This window comes from Lipomyces tetrasporus (genome assembly GCF_029532465.1).
Source record: "Lipomyces tetrasporus strain NRRL Y-64009 chromosome Unknown POJ06scaffold_11, whole genome shotgun sequence".
Taxonomy (NCBI): Eukaryota; Fungi; Ascomycota; class Lipomycetes; order Lipomycetales; family Lipomycetaceae; genus Lipomyces; species Lipomyces tetrasporus.
In genome coordinates, this window is record NW_026611606.1 from 761223 (window position 1) to 775778 (window position 14556).

Below are 14556 nucleotides of genomic sequence, written 5' to 3' on the forward strand. Positions count from 1 at the left end.
CACCATGCGTTCGCGCGGCTCTACCTGGAACACCGGGTAAATCTTGAAGTCGGTCGGTTCCACGTCATTATCACAGATTCAAGTCTTTGATCAGCAAACTCATCTATATTCTAGCGTGTCGGAGTTGGCATCGCAAGTCAAGAGCTTCTATGAGCTTGTTATGCCGCAATGTCGGATCAAGAGAGCGCAAATGTAGTACCATATGTTTCAGTACCAATCGCCACTAATTCTGAACAACAGAGCAGCAAATCTGTTCCCAAATTCTCGAGCTTCAATCCTTCACTGCTGACGAAGACTCCTGCACCTGACAAGAAATCGCAATCACGACGGACTTCCCCATCAAGCGACAGTGAACCCGATATCCGATCGTCGCATCCAAGGCTTCGCGCAGAGCATCTTCGAAACCGATCTTCGAGGCATAAAGACCGAAGTAGAAGGCACGGTACTCATAATGATAACTACCAGGAAGATCCTCACAGGCTTTACAAGAGCCGTGGTATTCAAGAGGATGAAACCGGCAAGTGGTCCAAATCACGTCAGAATCCGACGCGATCTTTGAAAGAGCTCGAGTATGCTTTCACGGACACATCTCGCGAAATACCGGTTTCTAGTGCCAAGACACAGAAAAGCACCAATATTCCACATGATATGATGTCAAGCGGGCAGTTATATGCCATTGATACGAGGCGTGACCTAGTTAACTTGACCTACGGCAAGCCATCCAAATATTCTGTCCCAAAGTACTACAGGGTCGGCCGTGGTAGAGTGCTTGGTCTCGGGCCTGAATTTCGGTTAGAAAAGTCGATGGAAGAGGATTCTGGTCCTGCCGTCATAGTTCGGGACAGTGGACGAGATAGCGAGACTAAGACGCGTCGGGCATGGGTCCTTAGTTCGCGGACAAAACGATTGCGTCTTGATACCGAGGATGATGACTGGCGAGGACTACTTGGAAACTTCGTGCCTTTGTCGTCACGGTATAATCCCGAGGAGAAGACAGCGGACGACGACCGGGTCTCAGATGAAAATAAGAGCATAGAGTCGGACATTACGTCGGGCGAAGACGAGAGTTACGACATCCACGCTACAGCAAGCAAAAAAATTATGGAACTTTCAAAAGCAGTAGATGAGTTTCCAAAGTCAGCTTCTCGGTGGCACAACTTAGCGAATGCCATGGCTGCCAGCGCTCCGTCTGGGTCGCCAGTCAGGGTTCAGTGGGAGGTGTCATTTTCGGTGTATCAAAAGGCTGTGGACGCGAATCCAGGCGAAACGTCATTGACATTGAAATACATGGATCTACACGAGAATCTGAGCGGCAAATATCAGGCCGCGAAGAAATGGCTCGAATTGATTAGCAAATATCCAAAGAACCTAGAGTTCTGGATCGGGTGGATGGAGTTCAACATTCGAGACTCGTCCAATTTTGAGTACCAGTCCGTTCTGGCAAAGTTAATCGATGTCATCGCAAGGATAGCTGGCGCGGCTGAGAAGGAGAGTGAAGTGGAGAAGCATTTGGTGTACGTTATGGTACGCGCTTGTCGGTTTATTTATGAGGCCGGTACGTATCGTTGTCAAAGTCTTATACAGTCTGCAACGCTAAAGCAGCGGTAGGGTATACCGAACACGCTATTGCCGTTATACAAGGTTTACTGGAGATTAATTACCTTTGTCCCGACGCCAGCACAGATCCTTCTGTTAGAATGCAATGGCTACGTACATTTTGGGCAAAGGAGACTCCCCGCATAGGCGAAATCGTTGGCCCGCAGTGGCAAAGCACGTACGCAGCGACTGAATCACACGGGACGGAACGGTCAGAGAATGCTGTGAAAACCAGTTGGATTAAGAAAGAGCTCGAAGCCTCCAACTATCTCCTTCCTAGCCGAACCGACCAAGACGAAGACGACCCTTTCCGTGTCATATTATTCACAGACATTGCACCATTCATGTACGTCTTCCGCACAGTTACCGCACGTACAGATCTTGTATGGGCCAGTCTCAAGTTCCTGGGCTGTGACATTGCAAAATGGAACGGGAACAGCTATTTAGATTCATGGCCTGTCAAATTTTCAATCGAAGAAGCAGCTACCGGTAATGATCCATTTGAACATGTGATTGACATCGAGTTTACAGACAGGGTGATTAAATCGCTACAGACGATAGTCGATGAAGAAGACTTGCTTGTTTGGTTCCTTGAATGGGATTTTCGCAGGAACGGCAGCACGTCACTCAAAAGCGCCAGATCGCTGTTAAAACGCAAGCGCGATGGGATCAAGTTATGGAGACAGTATTCTAGTATCGAGTGGCGGCTAGGACATAACGAAAAGGCAAACTCGGTGTATATGACTGCTGTGGAATTTTTAAAGGATGACGATCGGTGTATTTTGCTGTGGGAACGCTGGGCTGAGCTGGCCTTTTTCGAAGTGCAGGAGGACGCCTTTACGATCCTACTGGGGATACCGGAGGGGAGGAAGTTAGAAGAGATATCCAACACCGCTGTTCTAAAAGCACGAACCGTGAGTTATTTGATGTCTTCGTTGTGGGTCCTCTATTGACAATTATAAGATGTTGACGGGGATGGTGCGCCGGTTCTTGGGTCAGGGACAGCCCGAACTCGCATCCAATGCGATGAAGTGTCTCACGCTTCTCGAGTATCTTGCGTCCGACCGGGATATCGACCGCGCTGCAAAGTCATTCACTACTTTCATCGATGAACTCACTCTGCGCTACGTCGACGAGTCCGAAGTCCGCGAATCTTGCTCGCTGTTCATGGCCAAAATGATCAAATTCCACATGTCCACGTCGCCATTCTACAAAGTTGCGACGCTACGCGTGCATTTAGAGTCTTGCATCGCAGCATTCCCGCATAACATGGAATTCATTTCAATGTACACTCTTAACGAACGCAAATACCGTATCGACAATAACGTTAATAATTTGCTGAACAACGTGCTTCTGAATGAAGATGTCGTGACTATAGCGTTATGGCGGTTCGCGATTTGGTATGAACTGGACCGGGGCGCTGTGCATGTCGCTCGCTCGTTTTTTGAACGCGCGGTGACAACCAAGAGGACGCAGAATAACATCGATTTGTGGCGTGCCTATGTGATGTTTGAGATGCAGCAGGGAATGAGATTGAATGCGAAGAAGGTGCTGTTTAGAGCTATTGCTATGTGTCCCTGGGCGAGAGGTATGTCGATATTTAAGAGCATATGAGGAGCTGGGCAGTTTGCTGACTGGAAACAGATTTACTGTTAGCAGCATTTGATAGCATCCGGGAGGCAATGAACGACAGTGAGCTTCGACAAGTTTGCGATATCTTAATGGAACGTCAATTGCGCATACGGGTCGAGGTTCCAGAAAATGAGTTTGGGCACCTAGATGTCGTGCAGGCGGCTTCGATTGATCTTCCACTTGACGCAGATTCAGACTACGAATCGGACGACCCGCGCACTTGAGTCCAGGCAAAAGACGATGTTGAAATGACATGTATTATATATATGCGCTGTACAGACCAATCTACAAGTTACAAACCACCTCACTTACACCTTGATTCTTATAGATATATATAGAAACACATTAATTAACCCAAATGTTCGTATCTTATACCACCCATCATTGTCGTTTCAGTTATAATACATATTCTAGACTAAATTACTCCGTTTCGGACCGCCCACTCCTTTCCTCCCAAGAAAATGCCTTCCGGATCCAATTTCAATCGAATGGCCTTATATTTGGTTCCGTCTTCGCCGTACCAACTGTCAAACACATTCGCGAGGCCAATCATCTCGCCGTCCTTGGACGGCACATCTGTCGTCTTCTCGGGGCTCTTGCCGATGAAGTTCTTGGCCCAGTGGGGTTTGCCACTGTACGCAACCATGATATCCTCAAACTCGCGATACCATTGCCCGATTGGCGGGTCATGTCCGAACGGCCGGTACATAGTCGCATTCAGATACAACGTTAGATTTTCGTTTGAAATAGGCTCTGTATAAGCGTACGGCACAACGGGAGAATAGTCCAGTAATGGCCTCAGCGTATTTCCAGGAAGCGCGCCGATGCCACCAGACTTTTCGATGATCTCAAACGGCGTCGTTTCTTCGTTCGGGTATGAGCAATTCGAACACCTGACCTCTATTGGCGCATGAACGTAATACGCCCCCGACTCCGCTGCCTTAGTGACGGCCTGGTCGACCTGTTTTAAGACTTCGACGCCGTGCTTGAGCGGAAGTGCCCACTCATTGACAAACTGCCTGAACAAGCAGTCCATATTCAGGGCCTCGACACTATTCTGTACGGCCTCAGACCCACCTTGTCCGTAAGTGGACTGCCACCCGTACTGACGTCGGAACACAAACCGCTCGACGGCCGGCATCGCGCGTTTATATATCCGAGTCGCAAACCACAGTAACAATTCGTACAACTTGCGGCCGAGCCAGGTACCGTAGAAACTCTCTCGCGGGGCGGACAAGCTTTTGCCTGACTTTTGCGCACGCCAGAGAATGCATTTGCGCGAGTACGGGAACCACCAGACGCGGACGTACTCCTTGGAGGTCCAGACTGTGTCCCAGTCCTCTAGTAGCTTGTCGAAGTCGACAATCTCTTGGAACGAGTGGACTGTGAAGGATGGGATTGCGCGAACGGTTACGTGGGTGATTATGCCCAATTTGCCTAGAGAAAGGATTGCAGCGCGGAACAGATCAGGTTGCACTGTGGGTGAAACGGTCAAGAGATCACCGGAGGCGAGAAGGAGGGTAATGTCGACGATTTGCTGAGAAATCAGGCCATGGTAAGCGCTTGAACCATGTGTTCCAGTGGAGATGATGCCAGCGACGGATTGGTCAGAAATTGAACCTAGATTTTGGAGCGCAAGGCCGCGTGATGCAAGCACTGCATTGAGCTGGTATATGCGGATTCCAGCCTCTACCCGGACGTCAGTGAATAGGCCAGATTCGTGGCGCGAGAAGGAGAGTACGTTGTCAAAGTCGTCGAGATTGATTAGCCAGTCTTTGGTCATAGTGATGTCGGACGGTGAATGTCCCGCGCCAGTGACTGTGACTGTCTTCTTGAACTGATGAGCGGCGCGCACGATGGTTTGGAGTTGCTCAATGGATGACGGCTGGAGATAGAGCTCAGGACGGCAGAAGAATGTCAGAGCCCATGTATGGTGAGTTGTCCTAGCCGGGGACGCAAGAACTCGCACGTCTTCCATCGATGCAGCCATGGTAGCAGAGATGTAGATAGAATTGGGATGGCAGGCAGACGAGCTGTCGTGGCCAGCGGCGACTGCTTGAAAATTGGACAGAGTCAGGCGAGCACGACGCGTGTAAATAGATATCGAGTGTGAAACAATCAGCGTATTTGTGCTCCGAGCTGACATGCAAATTGCAAACCTTAATTGCAGGTGGACGCAAAAAAAAGGTTGTAGGTACAGACAGTATGGAGCACAAACGTGCACGTGGGAGATCAGACTCAGGTCATGACAGGCGACGACATCCCCTAACCTACGACCCTTTGTCAACCTTAGAATACTTGGATGGACAGCACTGATACGCAAAGTGGTCCCAATGAAAATATTTGAATCATTCAGTTAGGGATCGGCACGGATAAGAATTTTCGTTATCCTTATCCATATCCGCATCCGTATCCAGGTAACATATCGTTATCCGTATCCGTATCCATATCCAGAAGGAATGGGCTTATCCGTATCCGTATCCGTCATATCCGCGGATATCCACGGATATCCACCTAGGAATGACAAAATATGAATGAAAGATATTACAACCATCACTAATATGAAATATACCGTTCAACTGGGCTAAAAACGCCTTCTTGAGCTTATGAGTCAATAAGACCGTCGTATAATCGTTAAGATCGATCCGGCGATCCATACATATGAACCAGGCTCACCTTGCTCTGCAAAGTGCAAATGAGCTGGTCTAATAAACGTAATGGATCGGTTTATATTCAGACATACAAGCTGTTGTTATTGTTACGGTTTCCATATTCAGGGTTAGGCTAGTGTGGCTCAGAAAAGGCGCTGAACGACATTACTATTCCTCGCAAAGCTACTGCGTAAACCTTGGTTGTTCCTTATGACTATCTATTCCCGAGACAGCCGAAAAATTCAATACCTCCCTCGGTAATAATTTGCTTGATAACTTTATTTATGTGTCTTATCCGCGGATATCCGTGGATATGCGTGGATATTATCCATGGATATGACTAATCAAGATTGCTTTATCCGTATCCGTATCCGTATCTGCCTAATGTCTATCCGTATCCGCATTTTTGACCGATATCCGCGGATATATCCGTTATCCTTGTATCCGTGCCGATCCCTACATCCAGTTACCTGAGCAGAGCTGTTCAATATTCACTTAGTAAGAGCCAATATGCTTCATGAAAGAAGGGCAAGGTGAAGATATCAACAAAGCATTAGTTACAAGATAAAGTGGATTATAATGGTAAGGATTGTGGAGGCTCGAATCTTATCATTTGCTCTGAAAATCGCTCTGCTGAGAGAGCAGACTGTTGACAACTGAGTCGCCGTCTGATGACGGTGGATCGTGAGGGACATGATAGTAGCTACATCGGCCTTAACTGAGTTCCCACGGTGGCACTGTTGGGGCACGGGAATTGTTTGATTTAATTTGGTTTGATGGAACCTTGATTAGTTCATTTACCGTACCGGTCCCAATCCAGGATATCTGATATTCTGACACTTTATGGCTGAGTCAACGACGCGAACGTAATTGTAGGAAGGAAGTATGGGAATTCCTCAGCCGAGCACGGAGCCCGAGGAGTTCTTGACTAGACAAGGAAGAAGCTAAGGGCCGGGGCAACTTTTTATATGTTCTAATCTTGATTGAATGTTGGTTACAACCCAACAGCTCTAGGCAAACAGCGCTGTCTGAAGGCAAAGATCCCCGTCGCAGGCACACCGAACCGGCCAGTTACACTACCGGGATGCATATACAATCTTCTGACCCTACATGTCATTCATCTTGCTAATGTCTGGAGGACGTTTGCTTAAATTTTCGAGCAGCTAACCGGAGGTAAAGCCGCATATTGACTCTCGCAATGCCGAATATGCCGAAGTATGCATGTAAGAGTTCATTCCGCAATTGGTTAAATCGTCAGAAATGTACGCTTCGATACCATTAAGACAATATGAAGGCGAGGAATGATGCTATCACAATACTAGCGCCACTAATCATACGTACGACAACTCGCTTGCCCAGAGCTGAAGCGCGCTTGCGTTTAAAATCGGTAGTTTTGCCTCGTGGCTGTTCGTCTCTCTGCGAGAGCCATGAGCTGTGAGAACAGCTCGCCACTAGTCCACCAGACAGCCAGCTTACCTTGGTTCGTTGGTCGGGCAAAGCGTCCACAGTTAGCACCCCAGCATGTTGAGGACAAAGCTATATCGCCAATTTTGAGAGATATGGAATAGCTGGCAATAGGAAAGGCACTGGTAAGTCTGGTATCACACCACAGTACGGCTTGCATTTAGGCGATATTGGAAAGTTGGAATAAGTTTTATGACCATCACGAAATATATCTCTGCCTCAAGCCTCAACATATATGAAATTTCTGTGACACTAGATCCGGAAATTAAATTGTCTGTAAGCGAAGCAATTTCGCACTCTTTAGGTCTAAAGACAATTACTCTCAGATGCAGGACTATTGACTTACGACGAGGAATAGTTGTCTTCGGACATAGGTATTTTCGAAAAGGGGCATTGAGAAATCTTGCCATCGCCGATGGCAAAGAGTTGCTACAATGGTGGAAAGCTCCGTTATTATTAGATGTATAATATAGGATTCGGAAATAAACCGGTCCGGTTAAGGTCACGCTGGGAATCCGGTTCAGTAATCAGTATTTGAACGAAAGTCACTTTTCTGATTTAATGCGTTCAATGGTAAATCAAATTGTAACCTTGGAACCTTGTGTTAGCTGTGTTGTGGTGAGAGCTGACGTCGGACAGCCCGTCTGATGCGCTGAAGTAAATTAATTACGCGACTAAAAAAAGGTTCGTCTGTCTTCCCAACGCGCGTTACCAAACAATCAAGTATGCTTACTCCACACAATAATGGGATTATTAACTACATTACGCAAACAAAAGCTAAAAGACAAGGAGATGCGTCTCCTCATGCTGCAAGTGTTGTTTGGCCTTGCTACTCATCCACACTGCTAACATTACGCGTAGTGGTCTTGACAATTCCGGCAAAACGACAATCGTGAAACAATTGCTTGGCGAAGACGTCAAGTCTGTAAGCCCAACACTCGGCTTTAATATCAAAACAGTAGAATGGGGTGGATATAAATTGAATATATGTATGTTTTTGTCACCTCCGCGTACGTCTTGCGCTAATGGCTGGATAGGGGATGTCGGCGGACAGTCCTCGCTGCGACCGTTCTGGAGGAATTATTACGAGAAGACTGACGCTATATTATGGGTCGTCGACGCGTCTTCTCTGGATCGGTTGCAGGACTGCAAGTTAGAGCTGGACAAGGTTATACAGGAGGATAGATTAACGGGTGCTGGTTTACTAATCTTGGTCAACAAAATCGACATTATCTCGAGTGATGAAATTCGCAAAACCGTATTGGATCTCGTGAACGATGTGAGAGTTGTATGATATCGTCAGCACTTGGTCGTCACTAACGATAACACAGACACTCCAAATTGACCAAATCACGAACCATAATTGTAAGATCATGGCATGCAGCGCATACACTGGCGAAAACCTGAAAGAGGGGCTCTCGGGGACCATTGAGGAGATTAAACAGCGACTATACCGGTTCGATTAGTTAGAATTTGTGAGTTCATCATGTAGCTTGGGGATATAATGTACAATCAGGAACGATATCTAAAAGAAGTAACGCTAACTCATAACCGCGGGTCCATCCAGTAAGGAATACTTTCTCTTTAAATGCACTCTATGCTGTCACTATTCCGCCAAATATGGCGGCAACAAACCTACTAAAAATACAACACGTACACGAAAATATCATCCAAAATCGCCGAATACACCACCGAGCCCTAGCCCAAAAGTATACAACCCATATCAAACAATACTTTGACATTCTATCACATCCTAACTATTCTCAATAGAAAACACTCCGTCAAACTCGCTGCTGATCGTGAACTCTGATATCGTCTTCAGTTTCCGAGTCACCCACGACGCTAGGATCTTGCCGCGCTGTTTCTCGCGCAAACGCGACCTCGGAAAATTTCCACTCGCAACAAAAGCAATTACGTCCACGATGATTTGATGCTCGTTCAATATCGCGTTCACGATCACGGGTACTAACGACGCCAAAAACTGTTTACGACTGACTTCCACAACCAGCACAATGAGACCGCCGGCATGGAATATTGCACTATTTTACGTTACCATCCAAAATACATCAAGTACGGAGAAATAAACTCACCTGCCACCGGAAAATATCGACCGATGGCTACGTTCCACCGTCGCCTCAATGTCTATTGGGAAGTGATTCAGGCCTGCAACTTCAAACGTGTCGCCAATTGCTCCGAGAACAAACAACACCTGAATCTCGACCATCGAACCACCGGGACCGACAGGCCGTGTCACTGTCCTCAGAAAGCCCAAGTCACCCGTGCGCACATACCGAAGGCCAGGATCGCCGTCAGTCGTACTCGCATTAAATCGCTCGGCCTCAAACGTGTCCCTAGAGCCATAGAACCCGTGCGCGTTGGCATTAGACGATACCCAGATCTCTCCATACTCGCTTATATGGCATAGTCTTCTGGTCTCTGGATGTACAATAGCAACATGTGTACTTACCGGCACCATTCCCGAGTCTTGCACTGTTAGTGTGAATGGACCGCTGTCCGGTGACGCTATGGCGATAAACCCACGTCGCAGCTCTCGAACGTCGAACTTCAGTTCAACTGGCTCAATGCACATATACGACCTCGTCGTTATCATCGGATTCAAAACGTGTGAATAAATGGAATTGATCGCAGTTCCATCCAAGCCGCATGACGCAAAATGCAGACGCACCTTTCCAACTACATGCCATCGTTAGCAAGCTACATATAGCGATACATTGAAGACATACACAATTCTGTAGCGGGCCGACCATCGAATGCAATCATCAAGTTACGCGTTTCGTGAAGATTATATCCCTTCAGAGATGGAATGGTCATCGCATGCTCCAGCATCTGCTGTGTTGCATACGTATCTTTGACTTTATATCTCGATAGCGACAGGAAGAACAAGTGAGGATTTGCAGCAAAATCAACCGGCGAAATCAGATACGTCGACGCACCAACATAGATACCCATCAAACACGTATGCAAGAATCCGACCCCGGAACTAGACCGCACGCAACCGATTATCGGCTTGGAACTCGTCATTTGGCAAGTTTCCTTTTGAATTTTGCACATCTCTAGAATCGTGTCATGTCCAATCTGCACAGCTGTCCGACGCTGGTCGGCATTCCAGTACACCCATACCAATGCTACGCGGCCCGGACTAGTCCAGTCGGATTTCATGGTAAACTTCAGATCCTTGCACCCACCCGATACCTTGCCCGGCTTCATTGTGTTGTACGTTGGTGGGATCGCCACGCGCGCGACCTGCGCTGACTGCTTCAAGTGCTGAGAAATCAGCTTGCCTTTCATTGCGTGATCTGTCTCCGTATTCACCAAAATTGCTTTGACCTTGTAATCCTCAATCACGTGCAACAGGGCTGGCACGTCTTCGTTCAATCTGTTTGTGTCTAACGGTGATAATGGAATTGCGACAATACCAAGACACAAACACGCCTGCACAGCATGAATAAAATCCTCGCCATGTGTGTATATCAAGACCACGTTATCACCGTCATGTAAACCAGCCTTATTAACCAGCATCGATGCAACTGCCGCGATCTTGGCATCGAATTTCTTCCACGACATGCCCTTGCTTTCTCGCGATTTCGAATCGATTGTGCAGTACGACAACTCCTCCGGCTGACAAATAACACGCCATTGCAATATGTCCACAATCGACTTGAAATTTGATAGAATAGTGCCCGTACGATCATCCATTACGACGTCGCGTTCATCAACACCCGAGTACTGCTTATCTTCATGAATGAGCATCTCTTCTCGAAAGCGAGACGACGCAACAGACCATATCCCGCCGTCTTCCTCGGCATTCTGGTTTGTTGGAATATTCATCACCGTTCGATCAACACGAAAGTTGACGTGTACACTAGGCAGTGATCCAGTCTCGAACTCCTTTCGACAGAGCATGGTTCCAATTTCTGAACGTCCGTTTCTTGTAGTCCTCGGCAGAGTATTTGGAGCGGTAATGAGCACACAGTATACGCGAACGTTGTGTACTTCGCGAAGCTTTTTCATGCATTTCCTGGCCATATCCTCTAACGCCTCATTGTCCGGCTCCTGTAATGACGCATTAGGTGTTTCCGGAGTCTTGATCGCCAGTGGTGATTCCAGTAACACAACGGGTAAGTGCTCATCATTCACAAATATGTCAAACGCGGAACTGTCGAAAACTCGTGGAATTGTTTGCATGATCGTCTGCACTAAATGGGCCGTGTAGTGGTATCTGTAATGGCGATTTGTATAAACAATGTCCGAACCAGTTATCGAAGGATTCTCCTGCTCCTCCCATCCCTTTCGCTGACGAAGACGATCTTCGTAGAGGCCCAGAATGTAGACTTTGCCAGCGTATATGTACCCCAGCAATCCTGTGCGGAGAAACTCCATCTCTAAAGTGCCATCATGGCCCCAACATCTGGCATGGAAAATCGTCTCAGTCTCTCTTCCCAATCCCCAGAATCCGCCACTCAAACACGGACTATCAACCCAAATCTCGCCAACTATCAACTCCGGCACGAGTGTACAAGTTTCGGGATCGACAATTGCCAACGTCGCATCAGGTAATGGATAGCCAAATGAGCCAACTCGAATTGTGTTCTTGATATTTTCATCCAAAAATCCGCCCCGTGGGGGTGATGTAGAAAGGATTCGTACGTTATTTGTAGAGAGCGCTTTTTTGTCAAGAAGCAGTTCCGACAAATCTGAAGGTCCCATACTTTCTTCATCGGCGAATGGTTCAAGAAGTCTACATCCTAGTGATTCTTGACCACCTAACCAGTCACGCATGGATATAACCATACCACCGTGTTCAGACAGCGTCAGCATAGGTGCAATAACATCTCCCGACATTTTGTTTCCCAGCGGTCGGAGCCACCTATCCGCTAAAATTTCATGAAATTCAGTATCCACTGTCAAACAGTCGATCAGACACCACCTGATACTGGAAAAATCGACCGGTTGCTTCTTCGAGAAATTTCGCGTTGCTAGAGGAAACGATTGATAGTTATAAGCAACCTGCTTCAGGCCTGGATAATCCCCTAATATGATTGACGGTTTAAAGCGACTAATAATATTCGCGTATAATCCCGGCACGGCAAGCGTAGACTGGGGAATCCAGACGGTAGTGTTTCCGGAGTAAATTGTCAGCAAAACTCCGAGAATCATACCGATGGACTGTCGCGGGTCTAAGTAGCTAATCACTGTCTGATACTTGGTAGCTGGACCCATCAGCATGCCACCGTCTCTTGTCGCCGGTCCCGCACCAGATGATCGTCGTCGCTCTTTATCTTTGCTGGATAAAATGGAAGACAAACAGCTCATCTGGTGCATAACAGTCTTGTGAGACATCACCACACCACGAAATTCACCAGTTGGTGCGCGCGAATATTCAATGTAGGCAAGATCGGGAACTTGCAATGCTGGTGGCTCAGACTTCTTCGACGGAGGGTGATATGACCCAAAGTCGTTCGTCTTCCACCACTCCACACCTCGTGGCCATGATTGTCCTTGTGCTGTGAATTCGCGATGGAATGCCTTCAAGTTTGCATCTGTTGATAATGCGAGGTGCGACTGCGTGTAATTCAGGATATAGTTCAAGTCCTTAAATTTTGTGACGGTGTTAATGGGGACCGCTACAACCCCAGCCAGGAAGCACCCAAGAAGTGCAACGACGAAGTCGATGACTTCATGGTCCCTGTAAAGAAGCGCAACACGATCACCCCGATATAGCCCAGACTTGTCTCTGATCACTTGGGCGACCTTCTCAGCACGCGAAGCCAGCTTGTCCCAAGTCATAGCCGAAACTTCTTTTCCCATTGAGTCTAGTGTAAGGATTGCGCTAAGTTTTGGAATGTTCCGTCCTCGGTGCCGAAGTATAGATGCAAGATTGTCAAACTTGGTCATCGGGATGTTCCCATTGTGTGGATCGAAGTCTGCTTCTGAAATCTCTCGCGGCTCCAGTGGCAACTGCAATTCATTTTTTAAACATTCATACGTTGACGACGGATGTCTAGTTCCATTCGCACGGGGATCAGCCGGGAAACCGGACGACAACGAATAACTGCTGGGTTCCCCATCTTCCGACAAGTACATAGAATCCACCGGTCCGTGCTTTACATATCCTTGCTCTGGAGGGACGTCATCAGATCCTGCCGATCGGTGCGTGTCAGACACAAAGTTGAAGTCCACTGGCAGATCCTGCGACAACTTCTATTACATCATCAGCAGACTGTGGAATCGGGACGGGACATTGGTAATGCGACTTCACTTACTTCATAGTGCTTCAATATGTCGTCATCGGATCCTTGCATTAGACTCGTGGAACTGTGCTCAGCACTCTGTCCGTATGCTGCCATCAAGAGCGCTCGTCGTTTCTTATAACCCTTCTCCGTAATTTCACCCTCCTGTGGATCAATGTGAGCCACAAAGGTCCGCTATTGCCACTGAAATAGAAATGTACCTCCAGTTCCAACTGTAGCTCTCCAAGTCGGGATTGTAGCTCGGCATATGGGTCATAGAATTGTTCCGACAGGTCTTGTGAGCTCTGGTATCCCGAGGACAGAGACACGGGTTGATCGCCTACGTTCGTCGTCTCGTAGTAATGCCTTAGAGACCCTGAATCTTCCATCCGCTCGGAGGAGTCCATATCTGGTCGACCAGACTAATTGGCGAAGAATAAGGATTATGCTGCTTGCACCTGAGAATGGGCATCAACCTTTGGCTTCGATGGCCTTCACAGTCAGCAATTATTGTTGGGTTTAACAATCAATGAACTGCATTTGTATATATCAGGGGTTAAGTCGATGGTGAGAACCAGGGACTAGGAAGACAATAAGAGGCATCCGTTATAATCACAAGCCGGTTGGTGGTGATGGTACTCAGAGGGCGAGCATATTGACATGCGAGGGCAATTTGTTTAAGCGCGACTGTGTAAAATTGGATCGATATTTGCAGAGTAACCCATGCCCAAGTGTAGTACAGCCAGAAACATGGCGACTGTCTTATTTGAAGCGGCTCGATCTTTGGCGGAATCGAGCCCATAATAGTCAGTTCTCAAGGGCCGCACTCCAACTGTGAGAACTTTATCCAAGCGGACTGTCGCGTGTCCATCTCACAGTTTCCTTTGCGGATCTCCAGACAATGTAATGAAACCCAAGCTTATTATTAATAAGACAGATCACAGATGGGGGCACCTGTGGAA

At 47.5% G+C, this 14556-nt stretch overlaps 4 protein-coding genes across 4 annotated transcripts; 2 read left to right on the plus strand and 2 right to left on the minus strand.

The window, feature by feature from the left end:
* Positions 1-98: 98 nt before the first annotated feature.
* POJ06DRAFT_261688 (NRDE-2, necessary for RNA interference-domain-containing protein) lies at positions 99-3479 on the plus strand. Its single transcript, XM_056188653.1, has 5 exons — positions 99-192; positions 241-1555; positions 1609-2510; positions 2560-3184; positions 3241-3479. The coding sequence occupies exons 1-5, from the start codon at positions 169-171 to the stop codon at positions 3450-3452; spliced, it is 3078 nt and encodes a 1025-aa protein (XP_056040999.1). The 5' UTR covers positions 99-168; the 3' UTR covers positions 3453-3479.
* Positions 3480-3643: 164 nt separating this feature from the next.
* POJ06DRAFT_283527 (D-arabinono-1,4-lactone oxidase-domain-containing protein) lies at positions 3644-5218 on the minus strand (the record flags this gene model as incomplete). The annotated part of the gene is made up of 1 exon (XM_056190109.1): positions 3644-5218. The coding sequence occupies one exon, from the start codon at positions 5216-5218 to the stop codon at positions 3644-3646; it is 1575 nt and encodes a 524-aa protein (XP_056041000.1).
* A 2837-nt stretch (positions 5219-8055) lies between these two features.
* POJ06DRAFT_261696 (ADP-ribosylation factor family-domain-containing protein) lies at positions 8056-8885 on the plus strand. Its single transcript, XM_056188654.1, has 4 exons — positions 8056-8152; positions 8205-8332; positions 8381-8622; positions 8675-8885. The coding sequence occupies exons 1-4, from the start codon at positions 8088-8090 to the stop codon at positions 8807-8809; spliced, it is 570 nt and encodes a 189-aa protein (XP_056041001.1). The 5' UTR covers positions 8056-8087; the 3' UTR covers positions 8810-8885.
* Positions 8886-14294, minus strand: POJ06DRAFT_215253 (uncharacterized protein). Its single transcript, XM_056185517.1, has 5 exons — positions 13816-14294; positions 13628-13759; positions 10088-13565; positions 9434-10037; positions 8886-9382 (listed from the first exon to the last, which is right to left on the minus strand). Exons 1-5 carry the CDS (start codon positions 13999-14001, stop codon positions 9097-9099), a joined length of 4686 nt encoding a protein of 1561 aa, XP_056041002.1. The 5' UTR covers positions 14002-14294; the 3' UTR covers positions 8886-9096.
* Between the last annotated feature and the right edge of the window lie 262 nt (positions 14295-14556).